Source organism: Coffea arabica, chromosome 6c (genome assembly GCF_036785885.1).
Source record: "Coffea arabica cultivar ET-39 chromosome 6c, Coffea Arabica ET-39 HiFi, whole genome shotgun sequence".
Classification (NCBI taxonomy): domain Eukaryota; kingdom Viridiplantae; phylum Streptophyta; class Magnoliopsida; order Gentianales; family Rubiaceae; genus Coffea; species Coffea arabica.
In genome coordinates, this window is record NC_092320.1 from 3555171 (window position 1) to 3575244 (window position 20074).

Genomic DNA, 20074 nt, shown 5'->3' on the forward strand with positions numbered 1-20074 from the left:
TAGGCGTGAGGTTAGAAACACGCCTTTACTGGAAACAACTTCAACCAACTTGAGCTCAACAACAAGTGGCTCGGCAAACAGATTCAGTTAGCTATTCACATGACCAAGCTGGATTGGAAGACGCCAAAGGAGTTTGTTATCAGCTAAGCTATAAATAGACAGGAGTAGTAGAGGGAAAGATAGGATTATTGTTAGCAAATTGTAAGGGATCATTCCCTGGACCTTTCCCTTCTGATTTCCTTCATTCTATCATTTCCTTTCTTCATCTCGCCAATTCTGTAATCTCTTGTTTAATCAATATCAATCTCAGTTCATTGATCATTCATTAGTTCGTTATTGATTTTTCCTGTTATTTAATCTTGTTTTGCGCTAGCTTCATTATATCTGTTCACTGGGAGCTGGTCTGTTGCCTGGCTACTGTTCGATACCATTACACAGGTGAAATATTTTGTAGCAGTTCTGAAGATATGAAATTAAAAAGAGCTCGTTGCTTTTCTTTTCTTACCAATTTTCACATTAAAAAATGAGCTTATTTTGCTCTCAAAAAGTTGAAGCTTTGGATTCCTTCAGTTAATTAAAGGCCATAAGTAATGAATCTGTTCCGGAGTCTAGATTGAATTCGGCCCAAATTCATTGGACACCTTATCCACAGTGTTGTTATGAGGTTGATTTGGGCTTCGAAACTTCACCAGCTCCTGTTTTCCTTGAACTGGACCATTGACACGTCACTGCAACACTGTCCTGGCCCTTGGCACCACAAGCTTCTGGTAGTACACGTGTTGAAAGATAAAGGGCCCACATGCGGCCCACACCAGCAGCTAGGACTTTCCCGTCCTTTGACCCTGCACTCCTCTAAAATTCAGACTCTAAATTCGCTCCTCTCTTGTAAAGAACTCGATACTAAATCTTTTCGTTTTTTTTTTGGGCGAGCTGATCAAGCGCACTGCATCTGCAACTACTTCTTTTTTCTTTTTTTCCTTTGGCTTTTGCACCTCAGGTTTGTGTTAGTTTGAGCATGCGTTGCATGTACAGCTAGTAGTATTAAATTGCATGTAGATTTTGTCTTCTTGATTTTTCATGCGGCAAGCATATATAGTCTTTGGTGCTATTTATGTCTTTGTACATGAATTGCTGTTCTTGCATTATGTTCTTTGGATATCCTTATATGCTAAGAATTTTTCAGCTGAAGATCCCCTTGATACCTTCATGGGAAAATCATATCCGAAAGTAAGCCAGGAGTACGAGAAGGCAGTTGAGAAATGCAAGAGGAAGCTCAGAGGCTTCATTGCTGAGAAGCATTGTGCTCCTTTGATCCTCCGACTAGCGTACGCAGCCTCTTTATCCGTCTCTCTTTTAAGTCAAGTTAGTTCTGTTTCTGAGTATGTTGTGATGATAACTCAAATGATTAACCATGCATGCTTTGTTGCTTTGTTCCTGTCCTGTGGATTGCTGGACTGTCTTTCTTGAATTTGTTTAGTTTGGCTGTCTTGAGTTCAGGAAAATGAAAACTGATCCCTCATGGTCTATCAATTCGTTGTTTCATATGAATATAATAAATAGGGTAGTGATTCTAGTGAATTTGCTTGCTTCTGTAAATATTCATTCTTTTAGGCATGCCATGCCCTCTCTTATCTTCTTTGTGTAAAACAGTCTTTTGATTACCTGATTGCATAATTCAATTGGCATATTATCTCTCTGGCTCTCTGTTTAAAGCTGTGCAGTTAGTTTATATTTTAAATTTCAGAAACTTCTTCTTCATTTCTTTTCTCATTGCTGATGGGTGATTTACGTGATCATATACGCGTTGCTTCAGATGGCATTCCGCAGGGACCTATGATGTGGATACGAAACTGGAGGGCCCTTCGGGACTATCAAGCACCCGGCCGAGCTTTCTCATGATGCTAATAATGGCCTTGATATTGCTGTCCGACTTTTGGAGCCAATCAAGGAACAATTTCCACTCCTCACCTATGCTGATTTCTATCAGGTAAAACTCTCTTTTCAGTTTCCAGATTGCATTGGTTCCTCCATTCCTCCAACCCCCCCCCACCCCCCCCCCCCACACACACACACACACAAAACACACCAAAAAAAAAAAAGAACTGATTTTAGTATTCAAAAGTAATGATTGTCATTGATGTCTATTTATCATATCAAGTTGGCTGGAATTGTTGCCGTTGAGGTCACTGGAGGCCCTGAGATTCCTTTTCATCCCGGCAGACCTGTAAGTCTGACCCATCCATCTTTTTGTAGGAAGTAAGAATTCAATTTAAATCAACTGGGAGATGGTTCCTTTGGTTTGGAAAATATCACTTATTAGATGTTTGCAACTGTATATTGCAGAACGGAGTTAACATTTTGGAAGTTCCATTTGATGTTTCCATTGTCAACCTAACAAGTTTTGCATCCTTTGCAGGACAAAGATGAACCTCCTCCTGGAGGACGTTTGCCAGATGCAACTAAAGGTTACTTATTTGTACTATCTAATTTCCTAGCATAGATGTGATATGACTGAAATCTCAAGATTGCATTATTGAGTTACAATGTGCAATATGCAGGTACTGACCATCTGAGAGAAGTTTTTGGACACATGGGGCTCGGCGACAAGGAAATAGTTGCTCTTTCTGGTGGTCATACTTTGGTATGCTATGAACTCTCATGTCAGTTTCCTATAAAATGATTTAGCTAGATGATGGATCACTATTCACTATTTACTATTGTCCATTGACTTAAAGAAATCCGGGTGAAATTTATCAGGGAAGGTGTCACAAGGAACGTTCTGGATTTGAGGGACCTTGGACCAGTAACCCTCTAATCTTTGATAACTCCTACTTCAAGTAACTTCCTGTTCATTTTGTTACCTTGCAAGTTTCTAAGCATGTTATAGATCCGTTTGAAAGTGCCGCCTGCCCAAATTTCCGAGAAAACCGCACGAGAGGAACCACTGTCCACGAATTGATTATTGGTATGCTCTTATTTCGTACAAGTACAGAGAACTGCTGCGTGGAGAGAAAGAAGATCTTATCCGGCTTCCATCTGACAAAGCACTTTTGGAAGATCCAGCGTTACGTCCATTAGTTGAGAAATATGCTTCGGTATGTTAATTTTCTCCCCTTAGCTCAGCTTTTGACCGTTTGCTAGTTAGTGTAGCATGAAACAACAAATTGTTTCACTAAACTTGGCTGGCAATGATGATTTTGAGCTAGGACGAGGATGCCTTCTTTGCAGACTATGCTGAAGCTCATTTGAAGCTCTCGGAACTTGGGTAACTAACTTTCGCCTTTCCTTCAATTCAATTCAATAATGCAATCTCTCGTCTGGGAACTGGGAACCCACTTTCTTCAATCATTTAGGTTCGCGGATGATGCTTGAAGTTCCATGACGAAGCAGGGAATTGGTCGTGGGATGGGACAAAGAAGTCTTGCCCAGCTCGCTTTTCTTTGACTTCTGCATGCCTTCCCCCAGTTCCGATTGTAGATGATTTATTCCCTTAATGGCCCTCAACATTTGATCCGTTGAATTTGTACTGTGTATCATTGCTACTATAGGCTACATAATCGTGAGCTGCTCATTAGATTTGGGTAATCACTTTATGAACTGAACCAGGGTGATTGTTTATTTTCGTTTGTTGTGTAGGCATTAAATGCTTTGTATGAACAATGAGGGATCATGGCCAGCTTGTTCGTGTACAATAATCCTATTTCTTGGTGATTGATGCGTTAACTAGATCTTCGGCTTTTGGTTTTTCGCGAAAATACCTCGTTAGGGAAAAAGATTAAACATAAACAAAAGAGGGATACAGTCACTTCCTTTCTTACAAGGATGGTTCCCAGCCTGAGGGCTTAGCCTCAATGACATTTTGGGCTCTAAGCCTAGTTATTATTCCTAGCAAGCAGAGAAGGCAAGGAAGGGACGAAGCGTCTTATCTATTCTTTATCATGAGCCCCCGGCTGAAGATCGATCCTGCAGCACACACGCTGGGCACAGGTCCCCTTTCTTTCTTGCAGTCGTTGAGGACGCATGAAAAGGGCTCAAAATCAAATTTTCAAATTGAATTCATATGAAAAGAACCATTACAATAAACAAAAGGTTTCTGAAGTATATTTATTATTGAATCAAAAAGAGAATTTTCAAAAAAAAAAAAAAACTGCAGATATGATCTTTTTATCACATAAATGTATTAATTAATTATGAAAAAATGAGGGACCCATATATTTATGAGTCACTCTTTCGAGTATAAGTAAGTAAGAATCAAGATTTTTATTATAATTCTGACATGGTTATTAAACCCAACCCAGAAGGGAACCCGGCGAACGAGGTGGGTCAACGGATTATTGGTTCAACCAGTGGGTGAGTGGTTGAACCGGTGGGTCACTAAATATATTTAAATATTATATTTCATAATTTTTGATATAAGATATATGATATAAATTATAATAAATAATGTCATAGCAAATGCTCATATAATTTAATTTGCTATAAAATAATTAATTCATATAAGAATCAATAAAATATTAAGTTATTTAGTAATATACCAAACTTCAAGTATAAAATTTTATCTATGTTTAGTGTAATTATCTAACTTATTTATGAATTTTAAGTGCAAAAAATTATTAAAAATAATATTTGTCTTTAAAATGAATTATGTAATATATCATTTTTTAAGTCCATTTTATAACTTATAGAGTTTGGGGGTCATAAATTTTTATTAAAAGATTCCAAATAAATTTGTTTTAGAGAAATAAAAAAAAAGATAAAGTTGACAAAACGTTTATAAGTAAGCTATTGAATCAACCAATGGTGAAGTAGCTTGGTGGTATGCTTCCTTGCTGCAAGGACCAAAGGTCCAAGGGTCGAGTTCCAGCAAAGGAATAAAACTTTCCTAGACAAAATCAGCCGGATTTTCGGTTTCATCCGGTCGAACCGTCGGTCCGTTGACTAGTCAATGATTTGATTGCTTAAACAATTTAATTTAAAACTTAGCCCGATCCGATGTCCGATTCACCGGTTTGACTAGACCTAACCGGGGGTTTAATAACTATGGCATAAACACAGCATTTTTAATATGTTGGGGAGTTTCCCTATCGATCCTTAATATGTTGGAGAGTATCGCTATCAATCCTTATCTAGTAAAGGGTGATAATACCCTGAATCGAATCAAATCGGTGCCTTAACATCGAATGGTTGCTGTCTTGGTGTGGCATGGATGTTCCCCATCATCCAAAGGCGGTTTCGTAAGGAGTAAAAGTAAAGGCAAATAAATGATAGATTAAACGTGAATACAGTTGAAATTTTGAAAATAAATAGAATCAGACGTTAATAATTATTGCATTCAACTTCTTGAATATTAATTTTATTATTCAAAAATCAAAACTGAATGGGTTTTACATGTTAAGAAAAGCATTTACATGTTAAAATTCTTGAATATTTTTACTTCAGCATGTTAAGAGAAATACAGTGGATATCCAATGGATATTCAGTTTTAAGAGTGTTTAGGTTCGAACTTACTTTTTTTTCAGATCCATAACTATAAGGGTACGAGTTTATGTGTAACTAAATTTAATAGGTTTAGATTTGAATTAATGAGATCCAACCCAAATCCTAGTCATTGACGTTTTAAATCACTGAAAATCACCAGAAATCATGAAACTAAGATTCATTGGACTCCAGCCTCATTACATATTTGATTAGATAGGTTCATGGGCCAAATCATTCCCGCAATCCCCAGCTTACTCACTGAAGCATGCAAAATTAAATGGTGCAGTTGCGTGAGTGTACGTTTGTTGCTTCAATCCAGCCAGTAGCAATGGGAGGCTCAGGCCAACACGGTGCAACGAATCAAATTTGAGCCTTAGGGCGTGCATGATTGATTGTCAAAGGGGTCTGATTATAGCTGCAAAAGTAATAAAGGATACCTTCTTTTCAGTGGTCAAAAGTAGTTTTTGTTATTATTTATTCTTTGTAACTTCACTTTCATTTTTTTGGGGGAGTTGTACTTCACTTTTAAAATGGCTTCTTCCTGGTGAATTCTGCTTTGGTCAGAATTGGACCTTGACGGCTTGAAGTGTAAAAGATTGGAAGGTTTCACTTCCCTGTCTTTTTTAAGGTTTCATGCCTTCAAGTTTAAGTTTACCGTTAGATGGTGAAACAAGCGTAATTGGGTCTTGGATAGATTATAACAAGTTCAAAAAATTTATTACCGGTATACATTATTCATGTATGTATTTATTTAGTGTACGGACGACAGGTATTTACCTCCGATTATCAAAACGACAGGACATGGTCTGATGCTTTTTTTAGGAGTGGATACTTAGACGTTAAGGAAAAGGCATGGGGGACATGTGAAAACATGCAGGTATAAAGATGGATTTTGGGAGCGCAGAGGATAATAGAGTGAAATACCTTAAGTTATGAACGAGTGATGTGATTGTGAGGTACGATTCCACTTGGTGGTTGAAAACTTGAACGCTTGAACTAGTAAAAAGGGCAAAAAGTTGAGTTAGGATTTGAGAAAAGAAGAACAAGAACCATTTTTCTTTCTGTAAAGTAACGCCAACGACAAAGCTCAATCACCACATAGTCTGATAAAAGTTGCCGGCCGGCCGGCCCGCAACAATCACTAAGAAAAAGACTGATCTGTTTTCCTGGAAAGTTCCTAATTCCTAAATCTGAATAACACTGGAGGAAATAGATCTTTTTTTTTTTTTGCCCCTTTTTTGGGGGAAATGGCAGAAAATGTTTCGTGGTTGAACTTTTGAAACTAATTAAAAAACGGAAAGAAAAACTTTTGAAACTAATTGTGAATGGATATGCACAAAGTAAAAGAATAGGCGCACGTGCAGATCAAAACGGTTAAATAATATTTGGAATGTGAGTTTTTAGAGAGTTTGTCTAAAACTTTACTATAGCTTACTGTATAAGTTTTTAAAAAAATTTTTGAAATTTGTAGATTTTTGAATATTTTTTGAGGTTATTGTAGTTAAAGTTTTTAAAAAACTTGTAACAGATAAACTTGGAAAAAAACTTGGGTTCCAAACAAGGCACGAGTTAAAATCTTTCCACACCGTGAGGCATATGCGTGCAAATCCTTTTTGTGCAGAGGTTCATATTTTATTTTTGTAAACTTTCTCCCTTCCAATCAAGAGGTGAAAGAATTATTTACCGAAGGATTTGAAATCCTTTCAAATAATCTCTCGAATTGTTTAGATTATTTAAGAGGTATTTGAATTTGTGGATCACAAATTATTATAGTATTTACAATGTATCTTGACAACTATTGTTGAATTATAAATTCAAATGCCTCTAAAATAATCCAAATAATTTGAACGATTTGAATGGGTTTCAAATCCTTCATCGAATTTCTCAATTCAAAACGAAAAGTCTATGCTATAACAAAATACATGTTATCTATGCGCATAGACTATTTCATGCATTACTTAAAATCAATATATCTAGAGTTTAGAATCAATTAATTTTGATAACAAGGTGACAAATTCAGACCGTAATACACATAATGGTTATCAACTATACATTAAAAAATATAAAAATATTAGTTACTTTATTTTTGTAGGACATGCTTTTAAATATTAAGTAATTTCAAATTCTATTTCGTTAATATCTTTTCAAGTAGTCAAATTGCTAGTAATATACGCTTTTTAATTATAGTTTTTTATGCTATATAGTTCGTTCTAAATTTTCTAATAGTGTAAATAAATAAGACAAGAATGAAATTATGAGTAAAAGTTAATTATAATATTATAACAAGAATACCAATTAGTAATATTGATAGGAAAGTGAAATAAAATAGTGACATGATAGGAGTGAAAAAAACAAAAGTAGTCAAAAGAAAGTAGTGGAAAAAGAAAAGGCAAGAGAGTGAATAAACCAAAAAAAAAAAATATAAGTACATTCTTATTTTAAAATATAATAAAGGGGCAAAGTGTTTATTTAATGAGTTCAACGCAGAGGCAAAGCACAATTAAAAGTAAAGTAAAGTCCGAATACGTGCAGATTAGTTTAAGGGCGAGTCAGGAATTAATTACTACGAGCCATATATAAATTGAACAAAAATTTCGCTGCCCATACTATACTCTTGGGTTGGTTGGATGTCGTCGACCCGTGTAAAACGTTTTCAGCTTCGTTAATGTACCAGACTGACTGACTGACTGTTAATATTGCGGCCGACATTGGATTAATTAATTACTTGTAGGAATTTGTCAGTATCGTAGTCTCCAAATGGTCAAAGCAAAGTCTTTCCAAGCTCCTCCTGGTATGATCTACAGTGTGATGCGGCTTTGACGAGGAAAACCATGCAGTCGTCAAACGGAGGACAACAAAATTCTAGTCGCAATAAATAGAGAAAAAAAGAACAATTGACTTCCAAATTGGAAGACTGGGAAGCATGGAGCGAATTTCCATGATCCGACCCAACGATGCGTCGGTATTTGCTAGTAATTTATTCAAAAAGACTATTATGATGGATGTAGGTAAGCGGTAAATCCCGCGTAAGGTTTGATTAATATATTTTTTTTTTTACAGTAACTATAATATTTTTATAGATTAATTTATCTTAATTTATGTGAAGTGGAGCCTAGAAAGATTATATATAATGGTTAATAGATATAAGAATTTGATCAGATTAAAAGGGTGTTTTGACATCTTTTTAAATTTTTTTTTTTTTTTTTTACAGTAGTCTGTAGGTGAAATTCAAAGAGAAAGAGTAGATGAAGTACAAAGAGGTGAAGTTGAAATTTTCGATCTACAGTTCAAAGAGGGGCTGCCACTGGTTAAGATTTGAATAGTATTCACTGCTGAGATCTCATGTCGATGAGTTGGTTGGCTTTTAAAACTGGACAAACAAACCAGCAGCGGCGGCAGATGATTTGTTGTTGCTGCTACTGCCTCGGCCGGCGGCATAAGCTAAAAACGATAAAGCACCATGAATTTTGAATTCAATCAGGTACCTATTGGCTTCTGGCGTTAAATCCTACGGGAATAACTGAATCCAGGTGATATACCGCCACTTTCAAGCTCACGCGTGTCATCACATCACGCCTTTATTCTTCTTTATCGATAGACTAGGACCACGTTGCCTTTATTATGTACGAAATGATTATTTTCTGTATTAAAATTCAAAAGAAGGAATAATTTTTTATAAAAATTCAAAAATATATTTTTTTAAGTGTAAGTGGGAGGTCTCAAACCCGAAACCTCTCACTTACACTCTCTCCCTCCATAATTAGTGAGAAATAAAAAATTCATTTTTTGAAATATGAGGGATAGAGAAATTCATTTTTTGAAATGTGAGGGATGAAAAAAATCATTTTATAAAATATGAGGGACGAAAAAATTTATTTTATAAAATGTGGAGAACTATAGATGAGATTATGCAAAATATAATTTGACAAATTTACCCTTAAAAAATGATCACATGCCTTGCACATGATGGATTCCGGCCAAAAAATGATCGGAAACCTAGTTAGGAACTAAATTTGTTCAATGTGAATATGTAAGGGATATAAAATTATACTTTTAAAAGTGAGAGACGAAAAAAGTTATTTTACAAAATGTGAGAGACGTTTTGGACGATTTTCTCTTTTTTTTTAGTGTAAGTGGGAGGACTCGAACTCGAGACCTCTCACTTACGCTCCTTCCCCCCATACCATCCAACCCATCCCTCCCCCTAAAAATACATGTTATCAAGTAAAAAGAAAAAAAAAACTTCTATAAGCATTAAGTCCAGATAACATAATTAAACACATATGTTGAAGTATTTTTTGATTAGTCACCATCGCAATTTTAAAGAAATATTAAAAAGTCTTTTCCTTGAACTGTGACAATCTTTTTTGCAAAAGACTGTTCCAAAACTCGAAATTAATATTAATGATTTATGCGTAACAGGAATAAAATTTATTATACTGCATATGTATTATCAAAACATAGAGGGAATTTGAGTCATTTTAAAACTCTATCTAAGATAGTAAAACACACTACAGGGCTTGGAAGCTGGAATGGCAACGCGTGCAAATACTGCTGTAGACGAGCGTGAACTTCTCCTGCTCCCTCAGACCACCGAGAATTGACCAGCGGAGAAACGCAGGAATGGAAGACCGGGAGAATGAGGATGAATCATGACAGGAGTGAGAGAAGACGTATGTTTGTTAGCAGTTACTGGGGGCCCACAGGCCGAATCTCGTCCTTTTACCATTTCCGATCATCCTGCGCTGTCCCAGGGAGTCCAACTTAACGTGAACTTTCCCGTCTTGTGGGACCCTTTATGATTCTTCTTTATTAACTTTTCACTTGCCCCATTTCCTCCTTTAAAATATATTAAAAAAAAAAACGAAACTAAAGTTTCTTTGTTACACGGTGCATACATACTTAAACTCTTCCTTTGCATTTTAACACTTCTTTATTTAATTTTCGCTAAGAAATTGAGCACTCGTTAACTAAACTCGTATTTTATTATATATATAATAAGAGTACATTTTATATATACTGATAGTGTATATACTGACATTATCGATGTAGAAAAAATTAATTCATATAATAATAGTACGTGATAATGTACACACTGACATTATCGGTGTAGAAAAGATTAATTCATATAATAATAGTACGAGATGAATTGAATTGAAATAATTATAAAATTTTTAAGATATATATATATATATATAATTAATGATGGTTAGTGCCCTCAAATTTCCGGCGACCAGAATGCCACTTCCTCCTCCAAATCAAGAACTCGAATCCACAGTTATTCCACTCAAAAAAAGAGAGAAAAGACAAGGGGGGATAGAAAGAATACCAGAACCCGTCCCTTTTTCTCTCCACTCTGATATTTTGGTACTCAATTAGAAACATTTCTTAACGACAAACATTTATATTAAATTATGTAACGTGCTCGGTCACTGGTCACCAATATTTTTCTCCTGGTGACCAATTAAAGTGTCAATCCCCACTCGCAAGACGTTAATCGCCTTCTTCGCTTCATAACTTAGCAGCCTTTTATTTTTTATTTTTTATTATTTTTTTCCCCATCAATCGTCAACTTGGTTGCTGGCTCTCGTAGCAGTCAGTACACGCTAAATTTGGCCGTCCGTTCAGCTAAGTTTCTTTCCCATACTGACTGGTATGCTAGTTCTACTATAATCTCTCGGTGCAGTCTTCTGCTTATTATCCACTGAAAACGAAGGAAGCAAAGCAATAATGGTGACTCATAAATGCTACTGCTGCTGCTGCTACTATTTTCTTTTCCTCTCGTTGGCTTTTCCACTTCTCATGGATGTAGCCAAAGCCCAGATGCCAGGTTCCTCTCTCCCTCTCTATCTCTGTGCGTCGTTCATGGGTGATTATATTTGGGAGTTTGTGGAGATGCGTTTTGGTCTTGAAAATAAATAGTACTTTTCATGCTCCATTCGTCATTAATTTTTTTTTTATATTTTAATTCTTTTGCAAACTAGTCGTCGTTAATGTTGTCTACTATTGACAGGATTCCTGTGTAACCATACGAATTGCTTTATTTAAAATTGAGTAGGCGTGTGCTTTCATATTAAATTTTCCGTATTAACATGATTTATATTTACTTTGTGTTGGTGGATTTAATTCTAAGAATTTGACTTCCCTTTTTGGGATGATAATAATCATGGGTTTTGTAGTACCAAAAGGAAATTTAGAAGAAAAGAACCTAATAAAATTTCTAGAGGAACGAATGTTTTTTTTTTTTTTTTTTTTTCGGGTTGGGGGGGGGGGGGGGTTGGAAAACATTTGGTTTTAGGTGATCGCTGTGGGCAGAGCTATTGGATAAACGCCTTTAATGATAAGTCAGAGTGAAAGTTCATATTATGTGAAATGGGTTCAATGTGATTATGTAGTCTGAAGTTTTATATAGAGGGTTTAGTGGGTGTTAAACCTGCTCCCTGAAAAAGGGGTAGATTCAGAAGCAGTTGGTGACGGTTGAATTTTTTTTTGTTTTAATCACTTCAAACCGAAGGTAAAATCGTGCAGATTGCCTGTGCTGATAACTTTCGTTCCATTCAGGGAGTAAAAGGATTAGGATATCTAATAAACACTGGTAAATGGGGATATTTAGTAGGCTTTCAAATCTTAAGTAGTTAATATGCATTTTTCATTAATTAGCGGAACTCTTGCCAATGCTGTAGTATATGGCAACTTCAGTTGGCAACGGAGTTGCAAGTTTAGTGATAGAGAGTCAAGAATCGACTTAACTTGGGCCTTCAAAAGTCCTAGTTTGTGTACGATTTTGGCTAAGCTATATGGATTTGAATTCTTGGTTGCAAGAACCATCATTCTGCAGCTAATCAACTTCTAAACTGAATCTCTTGGTGGATCTTTTGGAAGAGATGAGCAAGTTATGAAAGTTTAAGTCGTGGTTAGGAGTTTTTCCCATCTTTAGTGATCAGTCTATTACACATTTCTCTCTGAACTTATTTCAACTAGTTTACTGTCTTCTGATTTGAACGCTTAAAGTCCAAGGGCCCAAGCAAGTTGGCAGAAATATATGGTTGGGAAAAGAACTGAGAAAGACAAAGTTTATCCTTTCTGTGCTTCCTTTTGTTGCATCAGCCTAATGGATGATTCGTGAAGCACAGCTCATACACAGTTTGATCCCTCTACTGTGTCTTCAGTACTTGAATACCATAGAATCCTTGAAACTGTTTGTTCTGGCGAATTAAGGCAACAATAGCACCCTATTTTCTTCCCAAAACATCCTATTTGTGGTGAATAATAATCTGTGGGGTTTGTTGTGAAAATCTAGTTATGAAATTTACTTGATAATGTTCAGAATTACCTTCATCTTCTAGGTTTTGGTGCTTCTGCAGAAGAAATTAGCCATATATTTTATGTTATTGGAGTGCTCTTTTAAATTCTGTGATAAAAGTAGCAGTTGATCATATGGTTCTGACTGATGTGGCCCTGTGGATCAGGTTTTTTAAGTTTGGACTGCGGAGGCAAAGGTAACTTCACAGATGAACTTGGTCTCCTGTGGACTCCTGATGGTCAGATGATCAGCGGAGGAAGAGCTAATATATCTGTTGCAAATGAGCAAAGAACTCAATATATGACTTTGAGATATTTTCCTGCGGATAACAGAAAGTATTGTTACACACTTAATGTTATGAGTAGGACCAGATACCTTTTAAGAGCAAGCTTCTTGTATGGAAACTTTGACCACAACAACGTGTATCCAAAGTTTGATATTTCACTAGGGGCTACACGCTGGGCTACGGTGGTTATTTCAGATGCTAGCACTATAGAATATCAAGAGTTAATATTTCTTGCTACTGAACCCACCATTAGCGTCTGTTTGTCTAATGCTACCACTGGGCAGCCATTTATTTCGACCCTTGAGCTCCGACAATTTAATGGTTCAATTTATATGACCCAATTTGAGAACGAGTTCTTTTTAAGTGTTTCTGCAAGAATAAATTTTGGTGCTGATGGTGATACTCCAATCAGGTATGCCTCCCTCTTTTTCTGGATTTTGGTTGCAGTAGATTGAAATGTTCTTGACAGGATAGCTATGGTCTTTACTTTCTGTCAAAATTGCCATGCAATTAGAAATCGAAGTCTTTGCTCAGTACTGATACTTATATTTCCCCCTTTTACCCATCAGGTATCCTCATGATCCATTTGACAGGATATGGGAATCTGATACTGTGCGAAAAGCCAACTATCTAGTTGATGTTGCACCTGGTACTGAAAAGGTATCTACTCGAATGCCAATTTATGTTAGCTCTGGTGAAAGACCACCTGAGAAAGTGATGCAGACAGCTGTAGTTGGAAGAAATGGGTCACTCACATATCGGTTGAATCTGGACGGTTTTCCTGGTTTTGGATGGGCATTCACCTATTTTGCAGAAATTGAAGATTTGGCTCCAACTGCTACCAGAAAATTCAGGCTAGTGTTACCTGGAAATCCTGATCTCAGCAAGGCTATTGTCAATATTGAAGAGAATGCCTCGGGGAAATATCGTTTATATGAACCTGGATACTTCAACATATCGCTTCCCTTTGTCTTATCATTCAGATTTGGAAAGACGTCCGATTCTACAATGGGGCCCCTCCTGAATGCATTAGAAATAAATAAGTATCTGAAGAAAAGCGATGGCTCTTTGGATGGTAAAATGATATTTTTGAATATAATTCAATTCATTATCTCCTTTCACGGAATAGCATACAGTTTGGCCCGCGTAGCTCCATTTACAATGAGGGAGGATTCAGGGCTGTTGAAATTGCTGGCTGAGTTTAAGTCCTTCCTTTCTAGATTTATTTTGTGAAAATGCTAATAATGCAGTTTTCATACCTATCTGCATGAATTACAGGACAACTTGTTGCTGGTATAATCTCAGCTTACTCTACTGCTGATTGGGCACAAGAAGGTGGTGACCCATGCTTACCGACCACATGGTCCTGGATCCAATGTAACACAGATCCTCAGCCTAAAATAACATCCATGTACAGTTCTGTTGGTTTTCCTTTCACTTTCTGGTGTTTGTTTTTTGGACCTTGTGTTGTTGATGATATATCTTGTGCCCTGTGTTGATGATAATATTGTCAAATGTATTGTTTCATGTCATGACCTGAAACCATTCGAAAAAGTAAGTCAGTGATTTGTCAGCTAACCTTAATATCTGTTTTTGCAGCAAATTGTCGAGGAAGAACTTGACTGGAATTATCCCTTTAGAGTTAACAAAATTGAGCGGCTTAGTTGAATTGTAAGTTTCAGCTAAGAAACATTTGTATCTGTTCCTATGGTCTGTATCATCATACCTTTTAACTTCTTCTTGCAGATGGCTTGATGGAAATTCATTTTCTGGTACAATTCCTGATTTTTCTGGATGCCCAAACTTGAAGACAATGTAAATCCTCTCTCTTTTCTGTTTTTGTCAGAAGAATAGGGGTTGTAGGGAATATATTTTCTTTTTTCCCCACATGCAAGTTATTATTGTCTCATGTATAAAGGCATGCACTTGTGTTATACCAGCGCATGTGCATTTATAGTTCAAGTGGGGAAGTCATCTATAAATGGTGTTGCTTATAGTGATTTCTTCTGGTATTTCAGGAATGATGAGATTCAGTGCTTTAACTCCTGTTGGCTTAATTATTTTGCAATTTTGGAAATTTTGCAGACATCTTGAGAACAATCAGTTGACTGGAGGGCTGCCTTCCTCCTTGGGAGGTTTACCGAATTTAAGAGAACTGTAAGTTTGATACGTGTACTTTGCTTTGACTTTTCCTTTTCTTGTCTGTCAAAGGTTTATTATGTACATCATGGTCGTTTTAACTCTTTCAGGTATGTGCAGGACAATGAGTTATCTGGGACTATCCCGTCAAATCTTCTGAACAGGGGTCTGATCTTAAAGTGGGTGTTCATTTTCCCCCCTCTGTTCCTTGTTTCGCTTAGATAATTAATATCTCCACGTCTTGTGAGGCAATTGCCTTATGCAAGTGACATCTGTGGTCATCTAGTCGGTCCTTATTCAAATAAATCTCTGATTAATATGCTGTAGTAGTAATAATTAAGAACGATTACATAAATTTTGGCGTGAACATTTTCTGACCTTTTATTTACCTTCCAAGTTTTTGGTGGTGGAATTTTCATGCCTGCAAATTAGATAAGATAGAAAATGGTGCTATTAACTTATTGTAGATCAAATGCCATCATAAATCATGAATCATGACATGTTTGGAAATTGGAAGGTTAAAAGCCATTTATGCCTTTATTTTAATGTTTTAAGCTGACCAATATCCATGAACAAGTAGGCTCTTCAAGACATGCAGATGATAAAAGCCCAGCTTCATTTTAATAGACATGTTAATGGGATGATGCTAATGTTCAATGGTATATCATAGCTTTAGGTAGTGGCAATTTAATATCTTGTGTTGGATTTGACTTAAATTGAACTAGCATGATATATATCTGTATCCCCGTTTATCTGAGCATTCTGTTTCTGAAATTCTCCTTTTATATGGTCTTTGTACCGCAATGCTTTCAGCTATACTGGGAACATTGGTCTTCATAAAGGAGGCAGTGCAGGAAATCATAAGAAAATCATTATTGGATCATCAGTTGGTGCTGCAGCACTGCTGCTCGCCACTATTATCTCTTGCTTATTGATGCAGAAAGGAAATAAAAATTATGCAAATCAAGGTTAGATGGAAGATTATGAATTATCTAGTTCTTTTTAGGCATGAGAACATTGCTTGCTCATGAGAAATTTGTGAATCTATTTGCAGACCAGCATGAACATCGTTTACCTGGTCAAAGAGTTGTCTCCTCATTGGGTGATGCTGCATCTGAAGTTGCTCATTACTTCACTTTGTCTGAGCTTGAAGATGCAACAAGGAACTTTGAGAGGAAAGTCGGCTCAGGAGGCTTTGGAGTTGTGTATTACGGGAAACTCAAGGAAGGGAAGGAAATTGCCGTGAAAGTTCTCACAAATAACTCCTTCCAGGGCAAACGAGAATTTTCGAATGAGGTAATTCTCTTGAATTGGGATTCATTTACTGTTGGTGACAGTGGCTTTTGCCTTCTAGTTTATTTACCAAAATCTGTTTGTAAAAAATGAAGATAGTAGCACCAGAGACGTGGTGGTTTCCTTTTCTTCCCCTGGGGAAAAGATGACAACTATTGGAATACAGAAGAAACAGGAGTAATGATATTGCTTCGCAAACACAAATTACTTTTGAAGAACTTATTCTAAATTTTTCTAATGCACAGTTTTATCAACTTTTTTGCTTCCAGTCACAAGTTTATCAACTTTGTTTCATTTTTAATTAATTATTCTTCTTACAATGATAAATTTCTTTTTGGCTGCATTACCTACAATTTCGCGAAAATCCCATGCTCATATATGGCTTAGGTGGCTCTTCTTTCGAGGATACATCACAGGAATCTTGTACAGTTTCTTGGATATTGCCAAGAAGAAGGGAAAAGTATACTTGTATACGAGTTCATGCATAACGGGACTCTAAAGGAACATCTCTATGGTAAAGTCTGTTATTTTTCTGATACAAAGTTGTTCATTTTGGCATGTTTAATCACTTGTAACACCTGGTAGGGCCTATAACACATGAAAGAAGGATCAGTTGGATTAAGCGCCTTGAGATTGCTGAAGATGCTGCTAAAGGTGAGTATGCTAAATATGAATCGTTTTAAATTGACAGGCTTGGTCCTCGTTAGGTTAGAATAACAAGTCAAAACGGTTATGCTTGTCTCAGGGATTGAGTACCTTCATACTGGGTGTACTCCATCCATCATTCATAGGGATGTAAAGACCAGCAATATCCTCCTTGACAAGGACATGCGAGCAAAGGTTTCGGATTTTGGTCTCTCAAAACTTGCCGTAGATGGAGCTTCCCACGTGTCAAGCATTGTTCGAGGAACTGTTGGCTATCTAGATCCTGAGTATGACTTTTGTCCTAGACCATAATCTTCTTTGATTGGCTAATAAAGTGCAAGATCTCATAAACTATATGGTCGAACAAATTGGTGATTGAACTTCCAATTTTGTCATTATTAGTCTTTCACTTTTAATCATTGCATGTCCTCTTTCATCAAGTCTATTGCTCTAGAGTTCACATGCTGACAGCATACATTCATGAAATCTGGATTATGCCTTAATTAGCAACCAAATGGGACTTTCCAGGGCATTTATGGGAGTGGACTTTTTATCCAAGATTTTGGATGCTTGGCATATGATCTAGTTCACTAGTTATAGATATTATGAGCTCTTATGTCCTGCCTAAGAAGTGAGTCTGTTGCTATATCATCCACCTGGTCATCTCTACTTGCTGAAGGTCCCAGATAATCTTCATTTATAGGACTGATGGTCTTTGTCTACTTCCTATGAAATATAAAAAGAGTTGACTTCAAGCATTTTCCCAGTAATTGTTTGGTGAGCTCCTGTAAAGGGTTATAAGGTGGGTTTTTTTTTTCAATTTTTTTTTGGTTTTTTGGGGGGCGGGGGTGATGGAAACAATGTAGGACACTAGATCAATATGCACAAGACTATTAACTCTATGCAATCTTAACTTGAACACCAACTCTCTAAGCCAAGAATTCTGTTACAACTACATGCCCATGAACTGGCAACTTAAATCAGCTGAACAGTTGAATTTGTCGTCCCCAAATTTGCAACTATCTTTCACATTTAATGGCAGTAAACATTGTGACTTAAGAGAAATTGAGAAGCTGGGGTCTTCACAGGTTACTGGGAAAAGGACATCTGTAGATAAAGACAAAAGAGTCAAGTGACTTGATGCAAGATTAAAACAAAAGATCTTGTCAATTACATTTATCTGCTGAGCTTTCCCTTAACCTGAAAATTTTTAAAGTCACACATAGGAGATGTGATTGGAAGAAAATCCAAAAAAGAAAAAGTGATTGCACAGTGTCTACTTATCCTTTCTTTACCAAAGATGATATTCCTAAGAATGGCATGATTGGTATTTGCAGCATGCTGCTACCCCTAATTAGGCATTTCAAAAGTTCTTCCTCTATATTTCTTCTGTTTGTATGTGAAAGACTTTGAAGATAGTTTGTCTTATGCTTATATTTCAAGCATGACTTCTTACATTCCACCAATCTTATGCAGGTATTATATCTCCCAGCAGTTGACGGACAAGAGTGATGTCTATAGTTTCGGGGTCATTCTACTGGAGCTAATATCTGGTCAAGAGGCAATTTCAAATGAAAGCTTTGGTATGCACTGTCGCAATATAGTCCAATGGGTAAGATCAGTTGACAATAACAGTACTAGTTATGAAATTGATAAAGCACCTCGAAGTTTCCTGATTCATTACCTGAGGTTCGACGTTGCTGTAGTGAGATTATATTTGAGCATATTATACGATATAGCAATTGCTGTTTATCAGAACGAACAATGTTCCTGAATCCGCATTTATTCCCGCTAATAAAGAAATTAGCTATAATGGTTTTTACTTCTTTACGGGTTTCATCTCTATTTCTTTTTTTAACGAGATTCCAGATTTGACAAAATGGTCCTTAGAGGACTAATCTGTGTAAATCTCTTTGTTGTCCATTTTTATTCAAAGTGCAATCAGAATTAGCTGTTTGACTATCTTGTTGCACCATCTCAGGCGAAGTTACACATCGAGAGTGGAGATATCCAAGGGATCATTGACCCCTCATTGCATAACGAATATGACATCCAATCAATGTGGAAGATAGCTGAGAAAGCTTTGATGTGTGTCCAACCCCACGGGAGCATGAGGCCCCCTATTTCAGAAGTTATTAAGGAGATCCAAGATGCAATATCGATTGAAAGAGGTGCAGAAGCAATCAGGGAAGGTAGCTCAGATGATATATCCAGGCAATCTATTCATTCTTCCTTAAACTTGGGGGGTTCTCTGGACTTGGGTGCAAGTGAGCATTACTTATCAATTGATGAGTCCATTGCACGGCCAACTGCTAGATAGGATTTGTCTACTCACAAGTCTCGCCCTATTTCCCATTTTTTCGGGATAGCTCGAATTTATCCGGAGCGATAGAATATTCTGAGTTTCTCCTCGGCTTCGTTTAGTAGTACTTAATGGCAGTACATATGTGGGCTGTGTAGATTATGAGTTAGCTACTCAATTTATTCCAAATATTGGTCATTGTATTAGCAGAGCAAGATTGGCGGACTGTACCCAGTGGATTATTGAAGTGTTTTTTCCTCCCCTTTTTTGGGGTGGAGATGCTGACTCCGTATCACTATGACACTATCGGGAAGGCCAGAATGGACACCAAGTAGTGTGTCGCATGCCAAATGCTGCTGGCTCTGTGTATTCTTGCCTGGTTAAACTGTGATGATTTAAATGGTGAAACTGACCCTGAACCTGAAAAGTTGTAGTAGCAGCCATGTGAGATGTATCATGGAGGTCATAGTCCTTGCTTTTTTTTTTTCCGAAACGATAGAATTTTATAACTTGAGAAAGTTTTACACTTTTGGAGCAAAGGCTCCTATCTTTACAAGAGTGCATTTAGCACTACAAAGTGGCATAATTCCACTCCAAATCACAAAAATTCAACAGAGCAATTTTGCTC

General features: G+C 36.7%; 2 protein-coding genes across 2 annotated transcripts; both read left to right on the plus strand.

The window, feature by feature from the left end:
* Nucleotides 1-466: 466 nt before the first annotated feature.
* Nucleotides 467-3723, plus strand: LOC113695676 (L-ascorbate peroxidase, cytosolic). Its single transcript, XM_072052085.1, is given in 11 exon segments — nt 467-997; nt 1184-1325; nt 1814-1845; nt 1848-1987; nt 2159-2224; nt 2417-2465; nt 2559-2641; nt 2758-2837; nt 2993-3095; nt 3207-3265; nt 3354-3723. Coding segments are annotated over 10 exon segments (750 nt in total). The 5' UTR covers nt 467-997; nt 1184-1206; the 3' UTR covers nt 3373-3723.
* A 7054-nt stretch (nt 3724-10777) lies between these two features.
* On the plus strand, nt 10778-19873 carry LOC113696248 (probable LRR receptor-like serine/threonine-protein kinase At1g67720). Its single transcript, XM_072052086.1, has 15 exons — nt 10778-11308; nt 12948-13479; nt 13637-14142; nt 14346-14478; nt 14667-14738; nt 14814-14882; nt 15153-15224; nt 15317-15385; nt 16020-16174; nt 16261-16502; nt 16887-17013; nt 17085-17153; nt 17245-17431; nt 18621-18756; nt 19126-19873. Exons 1-15 carry the CDS (start codon nt 11209-11211, stop codon nt 19462-19464), a joined length of 2808 nt encoding a protein of 935 aa, XP_071908187.1. The 5' UTR covers nt 10778-11208; the 3' UTR covers nt 19465-19873.
* The last annotated feature ends 201 nt before the right edge of the window (nt 19874-20074 follow it).